This window comes from Neophocaena asiaeorientalis, unplaced genomic scaffold (genome assembly GCF_003031525.2).
Source record: "Neophocaena asiaeorientalis asiaeorientalis breed wild unplaced genomic scaffold, Neophocaena_asiaeorientalis_V1.1 scaffold70, whole genome shotgun sequence".
NCBI classification, from domain to species: domain Eukaryota; kingdom Metazoa; phylum Chordata; class Mammalia; order Artiodactyla; family Phocoenidae; genus Neophocaena; species Neophocaena asiaeorientalis.
The window spans coordinates 8255958-8277423 of NW_020175410.1; the positions used below are offsets into that span (position 1 = coordinate 8255958).

General features: G+C 35.3%; 1 protein-coding gene across 1 annotated transcript in view; it reads right to left on the reverse strand.

Moving 5' to 3' along the window:
- The window catches only part of GLCCI1 (glucocorticoid induced 1), a 118655-nt gene that overhangs the window by 36912 nt on the left and 60277 nt on the right, over nt 1–21466 (reverse strand). The window contains exon 4 of the mRNA XM_024767020.1: nt 19415–19501. Coding sequence (XP_024622788.1) covers nt 19415–19501 — 87 coding nt within the window. The remainder of the gene's footprint in view (nt 1–19414; nt 19502–21466) is intronic.

Consider the following 21466-nt stretch of genomic DNA (forward strand, 5'->3'; position numbering starts at 1 on the left):
CAGAGAAAATATTATTGCAATTTTCCCCTAGTATAGTATGATAAAACAATTTTTTTTCATTAGGGCAGAATGTATACTTTTACTAAAACTATAAAGAAACTTTTATTTTTCTTAAAAAATGAAGACCACAACAATATTTTTAAATCACTATTTGATCAGAAGCAAGAAACTTCCCTAATCATTTCACTTAGAGAAAAACTATCCCAGTAATAAGAAGAGGGCTTATTGGTGAGATAAAGAAGCAATCCATGATTCTTCCTTTTATCCACTGAAGGACTTAAGAATAGTAAACTCACATTTTGTAACTTATCTTTATCAAAATCAGAAATAGTATAAAGTCAAAACAACAATACAGTAATATCACTTATATTCTCTCTGGGAACGTCACCCTCTGGGATAAAGAGTAGGTTTATACTTACTGCTTACTATAAAAACAGTGGATTTTCCAAGTTCTGTTTCTCTCCTATAACGTGATCTACTATATGTGTAGGCATCCATTTAGGCCCTCCCCATCACCCCCACTGGACTTGGGGTTCAGGGGAACTAATGCAAACTCGATAGTCTTGATACCTGCTGTGCAGTGAATAATAAAGTCCATTGTTTCTAAACCACGAGCCTCATGACTTCTGCCAGCATCCATGAAATAGTAAAAAGCTAACTTATTAGGTTCTAAGTAGGAAAAAATCAAATCCAAGATGTGGCGGGTATACTTCCTCTTTTGCCTCAAATGAAGAGAAAGGAGTTTTAATGGAACAACTTGGAAGGACTGACTGTTCCTCACAGATAAGAAGACCGGATGGACTGGAATCTGACTCCACCCCAGATACTGAAAACGTTGATCTAGGATGATGGAGATTTACTCTTGCTTTAGAATCAGCCTAAACTCCCAGATATTAACCAGATTTTTTTAATGTGCAAGCTTCCCAGTAACCATTTGGGAAATTTGAAAGTGAGAGTCACAGGAGGGTTGTCTTAGGTCCTACTTAAGAGGACCACCTAAAAGGGTAAACAGAGCTCAGCAGCTGAGAAACTGAATGTTATTTCTAGAATTCTAGAGGCTAAGGAGAGAGTAAGATAGAAGTGTAGGTAAGAGATGTGCAGCAACAAGGGATGTCCAAAGAACCCATGAAATTACTCTACAAAAAAAGGTCAGTTTTAAAAATCTGTCAAGCCCAGCTAATTGACAGGCATCTGATAACAGTACCAGTCAAGTAGGAACATTTCTATTCCCCTTACCTCTCCCTCTCTCCCCCAAGCTCCAACTCCAGAGGGGTCAGAAATCGTACCTATGGAGTTAGGAAAGAGGTAAGCAAGAAAGACAAAAGGAGCCTCTGGGATCCCTTCACCCATGAAGTCATTCACCTGCAGTAGGCCCTAGCTAGAAGAGGAGTAGCTGCAACCATGAAATAAGTAGGAAGCTTTAACTGTTACAAGAGACTGGAAAGCATGTTCACTTGAAGGAATCATAGGTGTGTAAGAGCTTCTGGTTTTGCACCATACACAAGAGATGAACTTCTCTCACTGAATAAGGATAGTGGGAGTTAATATAAAGTCCTTTTGTGATTATCCCTTAAAGTCTTAGTTGATTTTCCTAATATGTAATTAAGCTCTTTAAAAAGTAGATTGTATCTACTCTTTCTTTTGAAATTCTAGATGCTTTTACACAATATTGAGCATATAGTCTTATGCATTTGATGCTATTCCATGAACAAATGCAGTGCCACTACAGGCTGACAATGTATCCTAAAATATATATTTAAAATTTACCTGTCTTCTCTTTTACCTCTATTAAATGTATACAAATCAAGTACCATAAAAACAGAAATAGAGTCAGATGTAGAAAACAAACTTATGGTTACCGGGGGAGAAAGCAGTGGCAGGGGGGAAGGGTGGAGGGACAGATAAATTGGGAGATTGGGATTGACATATACACTATGCTATATAAAATAGATAAATACTCTGTAATGACTTATGGGAAAAGAATCTGAAAAAGAGTGAATATATGCATATGTATAACTAATTCACTTTGCTGTGCAGCAGAAACTAACACAACATTGTAAAATCAAGTATACTCCAATAAAAATTAAAGCACCATCAACAATAAAAAAGTGATAAGTACTAATTAAATCCTTATCATTTGCTTAGCAGACTTCTTAAACTGTAGATATGCTTTATAAATTAATTTTAAATTGTGTTATGTAAACAGGGAACCACATATCTAACCAATGGAAAAGTACACTTAAACATTTGTGTGGTTTGTAAAATCTAAATAAAGGTTGGGTTAACATCCCTCCAGTAAACATAATTCAAAGGAGGAAAAGTAATCTTTTCATAAAAGAAAATGATGTCTCACTTGAATTCATTTCCTTAACATGGACACAACCCATAACCTCACTGTATACTGGTATCAGTTTCTGACAAATGTGTTGATAATCTGTTTCCCATTTTTTTGTAGGTAATCTTTTTTCTAATTGCAAGAATGAATAAGTGTGTGTGTGTGTGTCCCCTTGATCTACAACTCAGTTTACCTAGGGTGGAAATTTTTTCTTTGTCCTGTTTATCCTTCGTGGAATTGATGGGCTTTTTCAATATGAAGACATCACTCTCCAAATCTAGCATATTTTCAACCTTTAAGAAGTATCTCTTCCCTGATGCCTACTATTCTTACCTTCTGGAACTCCTTACTCAGTCTATTTTCCTGTTTCTTAACTCCTCTTTCATATTTTCAACCTCTATCTTTTTTTTTTTTTTTTAATATGTTTTTTTGCAATATAATCTTTCTATTTTTAAATTTATTTATTTATTTATTTTTGGCTGTGTTGGGTCTTTGTTTCTGTGCGAGGGCTTTCTCTAGTTGTGGCAAGCGGAGGCCACTCTTCATTGCGGTGAGCAGGCCTCTCACTGTCGTGGCCTCTCTTGTTGTGGAGCACAGGCTCCAGACGCGCAGGCTCAGTAGTTGTGGCTCACGGGCCCAGTTGCTCCGTGGCATGTGGGATCTTCCCAGACCAGGGCTCGAACCCGTATCCCCTGCATTGGCAGGCAGATTCTCAACCACTGCGCCACCAGGGAAGCCCTCAACCTCTATCTTTTAAAAAATTATTTTTAATTTTTTAAATTGAAGTACAGTTGATTTATAATGTGTTAGTTTCTGGTATACAGCAAAGTGATTCAGTTACATATCTATATATTCTTTTTCATATTCTTTTCCATTATCGTTTATTACAGGATATCGAATATAGTTCCCTGTGCTATACAGTAGGTCCTTGTTGCTTATCTACTTTATATATAATAGTTTGTAACTGCTAAGCCCAAACACCTAGTTTATCTTCCCCTGCTCTCTTTCCCCTTTGGTAACCATAAGTTTGTTTTCTATGTCTGTGAGTCTGTTTCTGTTTTGTAAATAAGTTCATCTGTATCATATTTTAGATGCCACATATAAGTGATATCATATGATATTAGTCTTTGACTTACTTCACTTAGTATGATATCCCTAGGTCCATCCATGTTGCTGTAAATGGCATTATTTCATTCTTTTTTATGATTGAGTAGTATTCCATTGTATATATGTATACAACATCTTTATCCACTAATCTACTGATGGACATTTAGGTTGCTTCCATGTATTGGCTATTGTAAATAGTGCTGCTATGAACACTGGGGTGCATGTATCTTTTTGCATTAGTTTTCTCTGGATATATGCCCAGGAGTGGGATTGCTGGATCATATGGTAATTCTGTTTTTAGTTTTTTAAGGAACCTCCATACTGTTTTCCATAGTGGCTGCACCAATTTACTATCCCACCAACAGTGCAGGAGGGCTCCCTTTTCTCCATACCCTCTCCAGCATTTATTGTTTGTAGACTTTTTAATGCTGGCCATTCTGTCAACCTCTATCTTTTTATTCTATATTCTAGATGATTTGTTCATCCAGAATTTCTCAGTTGAGACTTTTGATTCACTAATTCTATCTTCTGCTGTGTCAAGTTAAGCCATCAAAGAGTTTAATTTCACCAACTTTTATTATATTTAAGATTTATAAAGGATCCTTTCTCTTTCTGCCTGTTCTTATTTACTTCTGTTCTCATTGTGAGTTACTGTTTCATTTGAAATTCTTAAACATTCTTATTTCTAAATTCTTTTTTGGGATTGTGTTCTTATTCTTACTTTCTCAGATATGACTCTATTTAATGTATCTGCTGTCTCTTACGGCAATAGATTTCCTTACATACCCTAAAATACTTACTTGGAAGTTCTCTGTATGTGGGAGTTTTATATTTTGTGAACTCTTTACTGCCATATTGTTTCATGGTTACTCAGACTAGTGCTTCAGAGTTGCATAGCTTCAGAGCAAAAGTCTTAAATCAGGAAGATTGGGGCTTTGCTCCCACATGGGTAGAGCTCTATTCCAGACACCATATCCACACACAACATATTTGGTTACTACTTCCATTTTTGTATAGAGGCTTTTCTGGCCCACAAGAACACCAACAGTGTCAGGTGGAGTTTTTACAGGTCTAGTTTTACTGCCTGGAAACATGGTCCCAGTTCCCTGCTTTATGCAGACAGCCCAGTTCCAATCTCCCATTTGCAAGATATATTTGACTCTCTTAAAATGTGTAGTCTCTTAAATTTGGCTTAACTCACAGAAACCTGGCCAACACGATCCAGATTTCTGTGAGTCAGATAACATCAACATCCACTCATCACTAAGGATTTCCCTTCTATTCATGGTCTGCAGGGGTTTTCCTTGTCTTAAATGTAGCTAAAATATATTTACTTATGTATTTCTTTGAAAAATTTTCACACTGTAGTCTTAAAAGCTTGGAACAAAGTGGAAGCAGACTATTCAGGTGCTTTCACTGACATTTAAATCAGAAATCCAGATGCAAACTCTCTGAGGGGGACAGCATGTATGTGACTCAGGAAGAATGGATGTGATACAGCTGAATTTGATGCCGAGACAAGGAAGCAGGTCAAAAGTTGTTTGTTAAAAAAAAACACTGAACTTTAGTAGCATATAACTGAAAAAAAATTACTATTTCAATAATAGTTTTGGCTTTCATAATTTCCTCAGATTCCAATTCTGTCATCTTTTATAACTATTCTTATTTTTACTTTTAGTCTTTACCCATGTACTCATTTTTCCAGCCTCAGTTATATATCATTTAAAATTTAATATCTACCATGGACATAACATGGAAAACCTACTAGTCTTTTATGTTTATTCCTTTTTTTTCATCTTTATTGAAATGTAATTTACATTCCCTTAACTTTATCCATTGTAAGGGTAAAATTCAATAAGTTGTAATCACTTTGTAGTGTTGTACAAAATAATCAAAATTCAGTTTTAGGATTTTTTCTTCACCCCCAAAATTTGTTTTGAGTCTATTTGTAGCCAATCACCCCTACCCCCACCCCATTCCAGCCACATGCAACCACTAATGGGCTTTTTTTCCCTCTATAGATTTGCCTTTTCTGGCATTTCAATATAAATGAAACCATACAATATGTAATCTTATTCATCTGGCTTCTTTCACTTAGCAGGAATTGGCAAGCTACAGTCTGCAAGCCAAATCTAGCAGGCCACATGTTCTTGTAAATAAAATTTATTGGAACATAACCATGTCCACTCCATATTGTCTATGGTTGCTTTCACACTACAATAGTGGAGTTGAGTAGTTGCAACAGAGGCTCTGTGGCCCACAAACCATAAAGTATTTACTATCTGGCTTTTTAGAGAAAAAATTTGCTGACCCTTGACTTAGTAAAATGTTTTTGAAGTTCATTCCCATTGTAGCATGTATCAGTGTTCAGTACAGTGTTCCTTTTCATTGCTGAACAGTATGCTATTGCATGAACACATGACATTTTGTTTATCCATTTACCAAACAGTGGATATTTCAATATTTTTTAGTTTTTAGCTATTATGAATAATTCTGCTATAAATGTTTGTGTAAATGTTTCAATGTAAACATGTGTTTTCATTTTTCTTATACAGAGTCCTAGGAATAGAATTTCTAGGTTATATGCAAAGTTTCTGATTAACTTTTAAAGAAACTGTTAAACTGTTTTCCAAAGTTGGCTGTATCATTTTATATTCCCAACAATGTCTGAGGGTTCCAGATGCTCTTCATTCTTGCTAACAATCAGCATTTTCTGTCATTTAAATTACAGTCATTGTAGTAGGTGTGTAGTTGTATCTCATGGTTTAAATCTGCATTTGCCTAATGAGGTTGAACACCTTTTCATGTGGTCATTTTCCATTCATATATCTTTGATGAAATACTTCTATCAAAGTCTTCGCCTTTTAAGTGCATTGTCTTCTTACTGATTTTTAAGAGTTCTTTATACATTCCAGATATAAGTCCTATATCAGATATGATTTGCTAATATTTCTGTCTGGGGCTTGTCTTATCATTCCTTTAGTCATGTAGTGTAAGTGTTCATTTAAATGAAGTTCAGTTGTTTTTCTTTTATGGCCTTACTCCTGGTGTTGTATCTAAAAATGCCTTGCCTAATCCAAGGTCTTCTAGAAGATCTAAAATTTTAGAGCTTATATTTAGGACTATGATTCATTTTGAGTTCATTTATCTCTATAGTGAGCGTCAAAGACTATTTTTCCTATATATGAATATATAATTATTCTAGTACCAGTTACCAGAAACGCTGTCCTTTTCAACTGAATTGCGTTGGCAGCTTTGTCGACCATTAACTGACCATAAAATATAAGGGTTTATTCACTGATTCACAATTTTGAATCGTTAATCTATATTTCTTCTTTATGCTAATATTTTGCCAAATTTATTAATATAGATTTATAAGAAAGTATTGAAATTGTACCACGCAAGTCCTCCAAAGTTTTCCTTCTTTTCAAAATTACTTTTGGCCAATCTAGGCCCTTCACATTTCCACATAAATTTTAGTGTAAGCTTGTCAATTTTTACCAAAAACAAAAACGCTGGGAAGAAACAGGGATTATACTGAATCAATTCTGGGAGAATTACCATTTTAATAATAATACTGAGTCTTCCAATCCATGAACAAACTGTCTATCGATTTATTTAAATCTTTTAAAATTTTGTCCAGCAGTGTTTTGTTTTCAGTGTATAAATCTTGAACTGCTGTTGTTTAATTTATTCCTAAATATTATAATATTTTTGATGCAACTGTAATTGTTTTCTGATTTAGGGGATTGTTCATATCTAATATCTAGACAAACGCTTGATTCCTTTCTTTTTTTATTATCTATTTTACACATATTAGTGTATGTATATCAATCCCAATCTCCCAATTCATCTCACCACCAGGCCTTCCCCCGCTTACCCACCTTGGTGTCCATATGTTTGTTCTCTACATTTGTGTCTCTATTTGGGCCTTGCACACTGGTTCATCTGTACCATATTTATAGATTCCACATATATGTATTAATATACAATATTGGTTCTTCTGACTTACTTCACTCTGTATGACAGTCTCTCGGTCCATCCCCATCTCTACAAATGACCCAATTTCGTTCCTTTTTATGGCTGAGTAATATTCCATTGTATATATGTACCACCTCTGCTTTATCAATTCATCTGTCGATGGGCATTTAGGTTCCTTGCATGACCTAGCTATTGTAAACAGTGCTGCAATGAACATTGGGGTGCATGTGTCGTTTTGAATTATGGTTTTCTCTGGGTATATGCCCAGGAGTAGGATTGCTGGGTCATACAGTAATTCTACTTTTAGTTTTTTAAGGAACCTCCATACTGTTCTCCATAGTGGCTGTATCAATTTACATTCCCACCAACAGTGCAAGAGGAGAAGATAGTGGAGTAGAAGGACGTGCGCTCACTCCCTCTTGCGAGAGCACCGGAATCGCAAGTAACTGCTGAACAATCATCGACAGGAAGACACTGGAACTCAGCAAAAAAGATACCCCACATCCAAATACAAACAAGAAACCACAATGAGATGGTAGGAGGGGTCACAATAAAATCAATTCCCATAACTGCTGGGTGGCTGACTCACAAACTGGAAAACACTTATACCACAGAAGTCCACCCACTGGAGTGAAGGTTCTGAGCCTCATTTCAGGCTTCCCAACCTGGGGGTCTGGCAAAGGAGGAGGAATTCCTAGAGAATCACACTTTGAAGGCTAGCGGGATTTGACTGCAGGACTTCAACAGGACTGGGGGAAACAGAGACTCCACTCTTGGAGGGCACACACAAAGTAGTGTGCATATTGGGACCCAGGGGAAGGAGCAGTGATCCCGCAGGAGACTGAATCAGACCTACCTGCTAGTGTTGGAGGGTCTCCTGCAGAGGTGGGGGGTGGCTGTAGCTCACCGTGGGGACACGGACACTGACAGCAGAAGTTCTGGGAAGTATTCCTTGGCATGAGCCCTCCCAGAGTCCACCATTAGCCCAACCAAAGAGCCAGGTAGGCTCCACTGTTGGGTTGCCTCAGGCCAAACAACCAACAGGTAAGGAACCCAGCCCCACCAATCATCAGACAAGTGGATTAAAGTTTTACTGAGCTCTGCCCACCAGAGCAACACCGAGCTGTATCCAACCTTCCCAACAGGAAACTTGCACAGACCTCGTAGATAGCCTCATCCACCAGAGGGCAGACAGCAGAAGCAAGACGAACTACAGTCCTGCAGCCTGTGGAACAAAAACCACATTCACAGAAAGACAGACAAGATGAAAAGGCAGAGAGCTATGTACCAGATAAAGGAACAAGAAAAAACCCCAGAAAAACAACTAAATAAAGTGGAGATAGGCAACCTTCCAGAAAAAGAATTCAGGATAATGATAGTGAAGGTGATCCAGGACCTTGGAAAAAGAATGGAGGCAAAGATCAAGACAATGCAAGACATGTTTAACACAGACCTAGAAGAATTAAACAACAAACACCTACAAGAATTAAAGAAAAAACAAATGGAGCTGAACAATACAATAACTGAAATGAAAATACACTAGAAGGAATCAAGAGCAGAAAAACTGAGGCAGCAGAACGGATAAGTGACCTGGAAGACAGAATGGTGGAATTCACTGCTGCAGAACAGAATAAAGAAAAAAGAATGAAATGAAGACAGCCTGAGAGACCTCTGGGACAACATTAAATGCAAAAACATTCGCATTATAGGAATCCCAGAAGGCGAAGAGAGAGAGGAAAGACCAGAGAAAATATCTGAAGAGATTATAGTCGAAAACTTTCCTAACATGGGAAAGGATATAGCCACCCAAGTCCAGAAAGCGCAGAGAGTCCCAGGCAGGATAAACCCAAGGAGAAACACACCAAGACACATAGTAATCAAATTGATAACAATTAAAGACAAAGAAAAATTACTGAAAGCAACAAGGGGAAAATGAGAAATAACATACAAGGGAGCTCCCATAACATTAACCACTGATTTCTCAGCAGAAACTCTACAAGCCATAAGGGAGTGGCATGATATATTTAAAGTGATGAAAGGAAAGAACCTACAACCAAGATTATTCTACCTGGCAAGGATCTCATTCAGATTCCATAGAGAAATCAAAAGCTTCACAGACAAGCAGAAGCTAAGAGAATTCAGCACCACCAAACCAGCTCTACAACAAAGGCTATAGGAACTTCTCTAAGTGGGAAACATAACAGAAGAAAAGGACCTACAAAAACAAACCCATAACAATTAAGAAAATGGTAATAGGAACATACATATCGATAATTACCTTAAACGTGAATGGATTAAATGCTCCAACCAAAAGACACAGGCTCGCTGAATGGACACAAAAACAAGACCCATATATATGCAATCTACAATAGACCCACTTCAGACCTAGGGACACATACAGACTGAAAATGAGGGGATGGAAAAAGATATTCCATGCAAACGGAAATCAAAAGAAACCTGGAGTAGCAATACTCATATCAGATAAAATAGACTTTAAAAGAAAAAATGTAACAAGAGGCAAGGAAGGACACTACATAATGATCAAGGGATCAATCCAAGAAGAAGATATAACAATTATAAATATATATGCAACCAACATAGGAGCACCTCAATACATAAGGCAAATGTTAACAGCTATAAAAGAGGGAATCTACAGTAACACAATAATAGTGGGGGACTTTGACACCTCACTTACACCAGTGGACAGATCATCCAGACAGAAAATTAACAAGGAAACACAAGCTTTAAATGACACAACAGACCAGATAGATGTAATTCTTATTTATAGGACATTCCATCCGAAAACAGCAGATTACACTTTCTTCTCAAGTGCACATGGAAGATTCTCCAGCATAGGTCACATCTTGGGTCACAATGCAAGCCACAGTAAATTTAAGAACATTGAAATCATATCCAGCATCTTTTCTGACCACAATGCTATGAGATTAGAAATGAATTACAGGGGAAAAAAATGTAAAAAACACGAACACATGGAGGCTAAACAATACGTTACTAAATAATCAAGAGATCACTGAAGAAATCAAAGAGGAAATCAAAAATACAGTCCCACCTCAAGAATCAAGAAAAATCTCAAATAAACAACCTAACCTTACACCTAAAGAAATCAGAGAAAGAACAAAAAAACGTATGGACACCAAGGGGGGAAAGTGGCGGGGGGCAGTGGTGGTGGTGGTGTGATGAATTGGGCAATTGGGATTGACATATATACACTAATATGTATAAAATGGATAACTAATAAGAACCTGCTGTAAAAAATATAAATTTTAAAAAGTCTGTGTTTGAAAAAAAAAAAAAAAGAACAGTGCGAGAGGGTTCCCTTTCTCCACACCCTCTCCAGCACTTATTGTTTGTAGATTTTTTGATGATGTCCATTCTAAACAGTGTGAGGTGATACCTTCATTGTAGTTTTGATTTGCATTTCTCTAATAATTAGTGATGTTGAGCAGCTTTTCATGTGCTTCTTGGCCATCTGTATGTCTTCTTTGGAGAAATGTCTATTTAGGGCTTCTGCCTATTTTTAAATTGGGCTGTTTATTAATATTGAGCTGCACGAGCTGTTTATATATTGTGGAGATTAATCCTTTGTCCAGTGATTCCTTTGCAAGTATTTTCTCCCACTGTGAGGGTTGTCTTTTCATCTTGTTTACAGTTTTCTTTGCTGTGCAAAAGCTTTAAGTTTCATTAGGTCCCATTTGTTTATTTCTGTTTTTATTTCCATTATTCTGTGAGGTGGGTCAAAAAAGATCCTGCTGTGATTTATGTCAAAGAGTGTTCTTCCTATGTTTTTCTCCAAGAGTTTAACAGTGTCTAGTCTTACATTTAGGTCTTTAATCCATTTTGAGTTTGGGGGTTTATTTTAGTTTATTAATTTATTTTATTTATTTATTTTTGGCTGCATTGGGCCTTCGCTGCTGCGTGCGGGCTTCCTCTAGTTGCAGGGAGTGGGGCTACTCTTCATTGTTGTGCACATGCTTCTCATTGCGGTGGCTTCTCTTGTTGCAGAGCATGGGTCTAGGCACGCGGCCTTCAGTAGTTGTGGCTTGTGGGCTCTAAAGCGCAGGCTCAGTAGTTGTGGCACACTGGCTTAGCTGCTCCATGGCATGTGGGATCTTCCCGGACCAGGGCTTGAACCCGTGTCCCCTGCATTGGTAGGCAGATGCTTAACTGCTGCACCACCAGGGAAGCCCTTGAGTTTATTTTTGTGTATGGTGTTAGAGAGTGTTCTAATTTCATTCTTTTATACGTAGCTGCCCAGTTTTCCTAGCACCACTTATTGAAGAGCCTGTCTTTTCTCCATTGTATATTCTTGCCTCCTTTGTCAAAGATAAGGTAACCATATGTGCATGGGTTTATCTCTGGGCTTCTAATCCTATTCCATTTATCTATATTTCTGTTTTTGTGCCAGTACCATAGTATCTTGATTACTGTAGCATTGTAGTATAGTTTGAAGTCAGGGAGCATGATTCCTCCCGTTCCATTTTTTCCCCCTCAAGATTGCTTTGGTTATTCGGGGTCTTTTGTGTCTCCATACAAATTTGAAGATTTTTTCTTCTACTTCTGTAAAAAATGCCATTGGCAATTTGATAGGTAATGCACTGAATCTGTAGATTGCTTTGTGTAGTATAGTCATTTTCACAATATTGATTCTTCCAATCCAAGAACAGGTATATCTCTCCATTTGTGTCACCTTTGATTTCTTTTATCAGTGTCTTATAGTTTTCTGAGTACAGGTCTTTTACCTCCTTAGGCAGGTTTATTCCTAGGTGTTTTATTCTTTTTGCTGCAATAGTGAATGGGACTGTTTCCCTAATTTCTCCTTCTGATCTTTCATTGTTAGTGTATAGGAATGCAAGAGATTTCTGTGCATTAATTTTGTAACCTGAAACTTTACCAAATTCATTGATTAGCTTTCGTAGTTTTCTGGTGGCATCTAATCTTTTTCTATCCCCTCACTTTGAGTCTGTATGTGTCCCTAGGTCTGAAGTGGGTCCCTTGTAGATGGGATGTATATGGGTCTTGTTTTTGTATTCATTCAGCGAGCCTGTGTCTTTTGGTTGGTGCATTTAATGCATTCACATTTAAGGCAATTATTGATATATATGTTCCTATTACCTTTTTCTTACTTGTTTTGGGTTTCTTTTTGTAGGTCCTTTTCTTCTCTTGTGTTTCCCACTAAGAGAAGTTCCTTTAGCATTTGTTGTAGAGCTGGTTTGCTGGTGCTGAATTCTCTTTCCTTTTGCTTGTCTGTAAAGTTTTTGATTTTTCTGTCAAATCTGAATGAGATCCCTGCTGGGTAGAGTAATCTTGTTTGTAGATTCTTCCCTTTCACCACTTTAAATATATCATGCCAGTCCCTTCTGGCTTGTAGAGTTTCTGCTGAGAAATCAGCTATTAACCTTATGGGAGTTCCCTTGTATGTTATTTGTTGTTTTTCCCTTGTTGCTTTTAATAATTTTTGATTGTCTTTAATTTTTGTCAATTTGATTACTATGTGTGTCGGCGTGTTTCTCCTTGGGTTTATCTTGCCTGGGAGTCTCTGTGCTTCCTGAACCTGGGTGGCTATTTCCTTTCCCCTGTTAGGGACGTTTTTGACTATAATCTCTTCAAATATTTTCTCAGGCTCTTTCTCTCTTCTCCTTCTGGGGCCCCTATAATGCAAATGTTGTTGCGTTTAATGTTGTCCCAGAGGTCTCTTAGGCTGTCTTCATTTCTTTTCATTCTTTTTTCTTTATTCTGTTCCACGGAAGTGATTTTCACCATTCTGTCTTCCAGGTCAGTTATCTGTTCTTCTGCCTGAGTTATTCTGCTATTGATTCCTTCTAGTGTATTTTTCATTTCAGTTATTCTATTGTTCATCTCTGTTTGTTTGTTCTTTAATTCTTCGAGATCTTTGTTAAACATTTCTTGCATCTTCTTGATCTTTGCCTTCAATCTTTTTCTGAGGTCCTGTATCATCGTCACTGTCATCATTCTGAATCCTTTTTCTAGAAGGTTGCCTATCTCCACTGCATTTAGTTGGTTTTCTGGTGTTTTATCTTGTTCCTTCATCTGGTACATAGTACTCTGCCTTTTCCTTTTGTCGATCTTTCTGTGAATATGGTTTTTGTTCCACAGGCTGTAGGATTGTAGTTCTTTTTGCTTCTGCTGTCTGCCCTCTGGTCGCATAGACTCTACCTTTAATCAGTTTTCACAACTGTGACAGCACATTCGATCCTCCTGCTAGCGTTGGAAGGTCGGCTGCAGAGGCAGGGGGCGGCTCTGGCTCACCGCAGGGACAAGGACACTGGCAGCAGAAGTTCTGGGGAGTACTCCTTGGTGTGAACCCCCCCCAGAGTCCACCATTCACCCTACCAAAGTGCCTGTAAGCTCCAGTGGTGGGTCGCCTCAGGCCAAACAACCAAACACTTGATTTCTGTATGTTGATCTTTTTTTCTGCAACCTTGCTAAACTTGTATTAGTTCTAGTAATATATTTGTATGTTCCCTATAATTTCTACATATAGGATCATGTATCTGTGAATGAAGGCAGTTTTACCACTTCCTTAACAATCTGGATGTCTTTTATTCATTTTTCTTGCCTGACTATAACTTCCTGTGCAAGTGAGTAGAAGTGGTGACAAGGTGACAGTGGACATCACTATCTTATTTCTTATCTTAGAGGAAAGCATTCTTGCTTTCACCATTGAATATGATATTCTCTGTACGTTTTTCATAAATGCTCTTTAACGGGCAGAGAAAATTCTTTTTTATTCCTGGTTTGTTTAGAGATTTTTATCATGAATGGATGCTGCACTTTGGCAAAAGCTTTCTGTGACTCTATTGAGATAATTATGCAGTTTTGTTTCTTTATTTTATTAATATAGTGTTTATTACATTAATTGAATTTTGGATCTTAAAAGAACTTTGCATTTCTGGAACAAGTCGCATTTGCTTTTGGTGTATAATCCTTTATATAAGTTGCTGGATTTGGTTTGCTAATATTTTGTTAAGGATTTTTGCATCTACGTTCAAGAGAGGTATTGATCTGAAATGTTAATGTCTTTGCCTGCCTTTGAAATCAGATAACTCTGGACTTATAAAATGAATTGGTAAGTGCTCCCTTCTCTTTTATTTTCTGAAAGACTTTGTGAACGATTAACATTATTTCTTCTTTGAATATTTGATAGAATTCACCAAATCCAATCCTGGGATTTTCTTTGTGGGAAGATTTTAAATTCCTCATTCAATTTATTTACTTGTTACAAGTCTGCTCATATTTTCTATTTGTTCTTAAATCAGTCTTGGTAATTTATTTCTATTAATTTGTGTCTTGCTGGAATTTTATCCATTTTGGCTTATTTTCTAAATTGATGACATAAATTTGATTATAATATTCCATTATAATACTTTTAAGTTACATAAGTTTGATAGTAATGTCACCCCTTTCACTGCTGATTTTAGTAATTTGTGTGTTTTTCTTTCCTGGTCAGTCTAGCTAAAGGTTTGTCCACCTTGTTGATCTTTTCAAAGAACCAACTTTTAGTTTTATTGGCTTTTTTCCAGTATTTTTCTGTTTCATTGGTTTTTGCTATATTCTTTATCATTTCCTTCCTCTGCTTGCTTTTGCTCTGCTTTGCTCTTCTTTGTCTGGTTTCTTAAGATAGAAGCTTAAAGTAATGATTTGAGAATTTTCTCTTTTTCTTATATATGCACTTAAGGTATAAGTTTTCCTTGAAGCATTGCTTTACCTGTACACATAAATTCTAAGTTGTCTTTTTGCTTTCATTTATTTAAATATTTAAAATTTCCCTGTGGTATTAGGTAAGTATTCTTTAATTGACAAATATTTGGGTTTGTTTAAGATTTCTTTCTGTTATATGACTTCAGTCCTGTGTAACCTACTGAGAGTTGTTTTATGGCCCAGTATATAGTCTCACCCAGAAAATGTTTCACACGTGTTTGAAAAGAATATGTATTCTGCAGTCAATGGGTAGAGTTTTCTATGTATGTCAGTTAGGTCAAACGGACTGATGATACTGTTGAACTCCTCTATCTCCTTGCTGATTTCTACCTACTTAGTAGTTCTTTAAAGTATTGAGAGTAAGGTATTGAAATCCCCAATTAGAGAAACTGAATTTCTCCTTCCACAGTTTTGCTTCATGTATTTTGAGACTGTTGTTAGATGTATATACCATTTTTGACTGCTATATCTTCCTGAATGTACTGACCTTTAATCATTATGAAATGTCTCTGTTTGTCTTCAGTAATACTTCTTGTCTTAAAGTCTATTTTGTCTTGATGTTTCCTTATCATTACTGTTTTCACTGTGTATCTTTCCCCATCTTTTTACTTTCAACCTATTTGTGTCTTGGAATCTAACATGTGTTTCTTATAGACAACATATAGCTGAGTGTTGCTTTTTTATCCAGTTTGACAATCTCTGCCTTTTGAATATAATGTTCACTCCATTCACATTTAACGTAATTAGTTAAACAGATTTATTCCTGCCATTTTGCTATTTTTCTATTTGTCACATCTTTTTTATTTCTCTCTTCCTCCTATACTGCTTTCTTTTGTGATAAATATTTTTTATTGTAACTTTTTAATCCATTTCTGATACTTTTTATTTTCTATTCTTATAGAGTTATTTTGTTAGCAACTGCTGTAGGGATTATAACATGAACTCTAATTTATTATAATCTACTTCAAAATAATATTTAATTCCAGTAAAAGAGAAACTATATTCCAAAATATGTCTTTTCCCTTGTTTTCTTTTGTTATTATTGTCATATATATTAAATGTATATGTTATAAACCCAACACAACAGTGTTAGAATTATTGTTTTACATAATCTTAGAAAAATGAGAAAAATCTATCTATAGACTGTTTTATATTTACCCACATATTTGCCAACACTCTTCAATTCTTCCTATTGATTTGAATTAAACTGGAGTCAGTACCTTCAGTATTTCTTGTAAGACAGTTTAGTAGCAGGAAAGTCTCTCAATCTTTGTTTATCCAGGAATACTTTATTTCACCTTTATTTTAAAAGACTGGGTTTTCTGAATATAGAATCCTTGGTTGATATTTTTCTTTTAGCCCTTTGAATATGTCATGCTTTATGGTTTCCACTGTTTCTGATGAAAAATACCAGTTGTTAAATGTATTATTGGTCCCCTATGTGTAATGAGTCATTTTCTTCTTCCAGCTTCAAGATTTTCTCTTTTCCTTTAGCTTTCAACAGTTTAACTATGATGTGTCTATGTGCAGCTCTGCGTGTTTTCCTACTTGGGATTTGTTGAGCTTCTTGAATCTATATAGATTGTGTTTCATCAGATCTGGAAAGTTTTCTGCCATTATCTCTTCAAATATTTTTTAACTCCCCTCTCCTCCCCTCAGTCTCCCATTATGTGTATATGTATGAACTTAATGTTTCCCCACAGGCCTCTGAGGCTTGACTTTTCTTCAATCTTTTTCCCTCTGTTCTTTCAGAGTATATAAATTCTCCTGACCTATATTCAAATTCACTGATCCTTCTGCCATCTTAAATCATCTATCAAACTCATCTAGTGAATTTTTTAAATTACTATACTTTTTAATGCTACAGTTTCTGTTTGTATATTTTTTATAATAATTACATCTATGTGGGAATTCTTTATTCATTGCATCACTGTGGTCCTACTTCCCTTTGATGCTTTAAACATGGTTTTCTTTAGTTCTTTGAACATACTTATAATAGCTGCTTTGATGTTTTAGTCTGCTAAATCCAACATATGGAGACACTTAGATACAGTTTCTATTGACTGTTTTCTTTTTTTCCTTAACTATGGGTCATCCTTTCTTGTTTCTTTGCATATCTCTATAAATTTTTTGTTGAATGTTGGACATTTTAGATAATATATTGGAGCAACCCTAGATTCTGATTTTCTCTGAGGGTGGCTGATGGACTGAAAGTCTGTTTTCCCCACCATGTGTGGTTGCTGATATCTCTACTCCATTTCCCCCCCCCCTCATTTTTCTTTCTATGACTGGCTTTTTAAGACCTTTTTAAGCTGGTCTCCAGTGTCACCTTAGTGTTTAGCCAAAAACTATTCAGAGATTTTACTCAAACATCTCAATGCAGTAAAGCTTCCACTCTCAGGATGTGTGTGTATTTGAATGAGGATTTGTGTGTGAAATGAGGAGTGCATTCAAAGTTTGGGCCTTTTAAAAGTTGGCCTCAGATTTTACTACCACTAGGCCTGTTTGATCTCCTTTCCAGATATTCTTAGACTCCACTAACCAGTGATACGTGGGTGACTGGGCCCACTTGATATTCTGCTGTGCCTGTCTACAGCCTCCAATCAACCTGTGATATGTGGTGAACTTACCAAGCCCCCAAGATTGTCTTACCTCCTAGAACTCTCTATAAAATCCTGCTACTCCATGAGTCTGTTGCTTGTCACAAATTAGACCACAGTCTCAGACTAGCAGAGCCATTGGTCCTCCCTATTTGTTTGCAGCTAAGATTCTTACCCTGAGTTCAGTACTTTTCATGAATAAAGTTTCTCAATTTATTTGGTTGATTTCCAGAGTGATGAATTTGTTTTGACAGTTTTGTCCAGCTTTATGATTGCTTTGTGAGGAAAGTAATTAAATCTCTCACTCAGTCATGTCAGCCATTTCTTTTTTAATAGTGTATATCATGTATTGCTGTAGTCCAAAGTCAACTATACCTAATCTTGGCTATAACTTTGAGACTGTATTTACCTCTAAGATAAAAGAGCAAATGTGCTTTTTATTCAATATTACTCAATATTCTGTACATAGATATGTACCTATTTTAGACTAGATATATTAGACTCAGCTTCCTTTGTTTTTTGTTGCTGTTGGGAAAAACTGATTTTGCACATGTGTTTGTGTGCATAGATAGGAGTTGAGGATTTCTGTACATCAGTAATACAAAGAAGTTCCTAAAAATGTAATACAATCACAGGCAAAATCATGCTAATAGACTACTATATCTATTCAGTCCAGACACCACAGTATATGAGAAATACTGATAACCTATAGTATATGAAAATGATACTAAGAGGTATGGATACTATGGCATATGAAATATATTTGAGAGAAATGTCAATGTTTACTCTGGAGGAAAATGACATATTGCAAACCTTTCAAATATTTAAATTAGACTTACTCAATATTGATACAGAGGGCAGAGTCAAAACTTAGGGGTATAATTTTCAGTTCAATATAGTACAAAATAAACTAACAACTTAAGGGGCAACAAACAGAACTGGTTTGGTTTTCTTGCAAAGTGATAAGCTTTTCTCACTGAGAATGACTGTAATAGACTAGATGAATGTTTTCTAAGAAGGAGTGTTTATATAGGAGATGGACTAGATGACCTTCCAACTCTAAGTTTCTGTAATTTTATAAAAGCAAATAAATAAGAATTTAGATGGATAAAAGATAACACTACAGAAAAATAATCAAAAAATATATTAATACATAAAATTATCATAATTTGGGTTATTCATAAGGGAATGGGTTATAATAACTGTTTCTCAAAGACATGGATTCCACTATACTATCGGGTCTCAAAGGGCAACAATATGCTGGATATCATTAAAAAATTATAAGAAACAGAAAACACTATCCTACCTTTGTAAAAATTGTGATCTATAGTTCTAGTTGCGGTAACTCAAGAATAAGAAAGCTGAAGTGGGAACAAAATATAACAAATAAACAAGACAAAATTACATAAAATCAGACTTCATTCTGGAAAGGCAAAAGCTGAGTGGGTACATAAGAAATATTTATAAAGAATATGAAGGGCACAAATAATGTAAACTCAGAATTGTTCACCAAAATGTGGAAGGCAACCCTTAAAACTCTGAGAGAGGTAAGTTTATCACAAATATAGGAAGTATCATTATATTCAGGAAATAGTTAAGATAATTTGCTAGGACCAAAGCAGCACACAGACTGAAAACAGAAGTGACTTACCTCTTTTAGTTGATCAGCACTTCCCCATGATGCAGAACGCTGATGTGATCTCTTTTCTGTGCCTTCTTCTACCCAACAGCTAGGTGTCTTTAAAAAAATAAGTAAAATAAAAAATAAAGAATTTTGCCTCTATCCTTAATCTCACAGCAAATCACACATATTTCAAAATCTTAGCACATACCAATTAAAGGGTTATACTGAATACTAGGATGCCTTAAAAGCTAAGACTTTCATGACCCTGTGAAATGTTTATTATTCTGAATTAGATATGATCAATCTAAGATGTTTCTGAGTAATGTTACTCAAAACATTTGGTTTTTTACATCAACATTAAATTTATCAAATTCAAAGAGAACTGTGAAATATGCATATTGGTGTTTTTAAAGAGAATAGGCAAACTAATTATGAAATGTTATGTTTACTAAAGAGAAGTAAGATTAACAGAACATGCTTAGAAGCAGTGGGGTTACAGATGACCTACATGTCAAACATTTAGTTAGGTAAAGGGTTGAATGTACTATATTCTTTCTATACTCAGGAAAGAGTGTGTTAATAATAGTATCCTTTTTTGAAAAACATCAAGCATCTTTATATAAAAATATAAAGTTACTATAAAAATAGTTATTATAAAAATAAACAAGATTAAGCTAAACTGACTATAATTTAAAACAATGCATCTTAAAGAAAACCTGAGCTACATGGCAGAAAACAGAATTGCTTTTACCTAAAACTTCATTTTCAGTGATTTAACAGACACTACATCCAAACATAACACAAAACACTAAATGCCAAATAGTAAGATCATTTAGTACTTGTATTAAAAATTAAAAAATATTAAACTACCATCCTTAATATATGAGAAGACTCTTAGTGTAATGCAACTTAGGGAAAGTTAAAACCACTATTTTAAGACCGATACAGGGTAATGATTATCATATATAAATATTGGGTAAGCCAAAAGTTCACTGGGGTTTTTCTGTAACATCTTAGGGAAAAAACCCTAACGAACTTTTTGGCCAACCCAATATAAATATATATTGCTTCAAAAATTAGTTTTTATTACATACAGAAAAGTTCATCATTCATATTGAGGCTGCACCTGTGACTTTACATAATACACAACTTATGAAGAAGCCATCAGTTCTATACAATTCAAAATGCTTGTGGACAAAGTTTTAAATAATTACCACCTCTTAAAAGTAATGATGCTGCAAAATAAAACCAATAACAATGGAATGCTAGTTGAATAAAAATACACATAAACTGCTTAAACAGTTCAAATACTAAAGTGAAACTATTTAGTCATAATACTGAGTAAAATATTCACTTGGTAATGGCAAAGATAAGAGGTATTAATATATTAAACTGCTTGCAAATAATTAGTTATTAAATTTTCCTAATCTCAGTCCTAGATAAGAAAAACTACTCTGAAAATAATCCCCCCAAGTAGTCATATCTTTAATAATTTATGCTAAAATTATTCAATTATGACTTTGTTTTAGTCAAACTTTTATTTCGAGAATTTATATCCCTTAATACTTTTACCTTTCTACCAAGCAGAGGCATTGCTCTCATCAAAAATCAAATGATTAAGGATCACAATGTTTAAAACTCAAAAGCATATTCACAGAAAATGAATAAAATTTCTGACATGTTCCGTAATTAACAAAAACATTTGTAACACTATTTTCATTTTGTATGGCTCTAACTTTTTCAAAGGAAATTTACATAAACTGTATCTCCAACTTAGAGTTAAATCAGTAGCCACAAAAATTCAAATTGGCAAATGAAACTAAATCTCTCATCTCAGAGTATCTTCTTTCTTCCTATTGTCATTCTTTTTTTAAAATTGAATGTGAAAACCTATTTGATTATTTCAGAATGTAGTATTGGTTATACAAAAGAAATACATAAAAACTAACTACAAAAGAATATTTATGTTCCTGAAATCTATCTAGTAAAATATATAGTTTTTTTTGGAAGTACAAAACCACTGGAAGAATCCTTTCAGTTCACGTGGCTATAAAATTACACGTATATAAATTGTTTAAG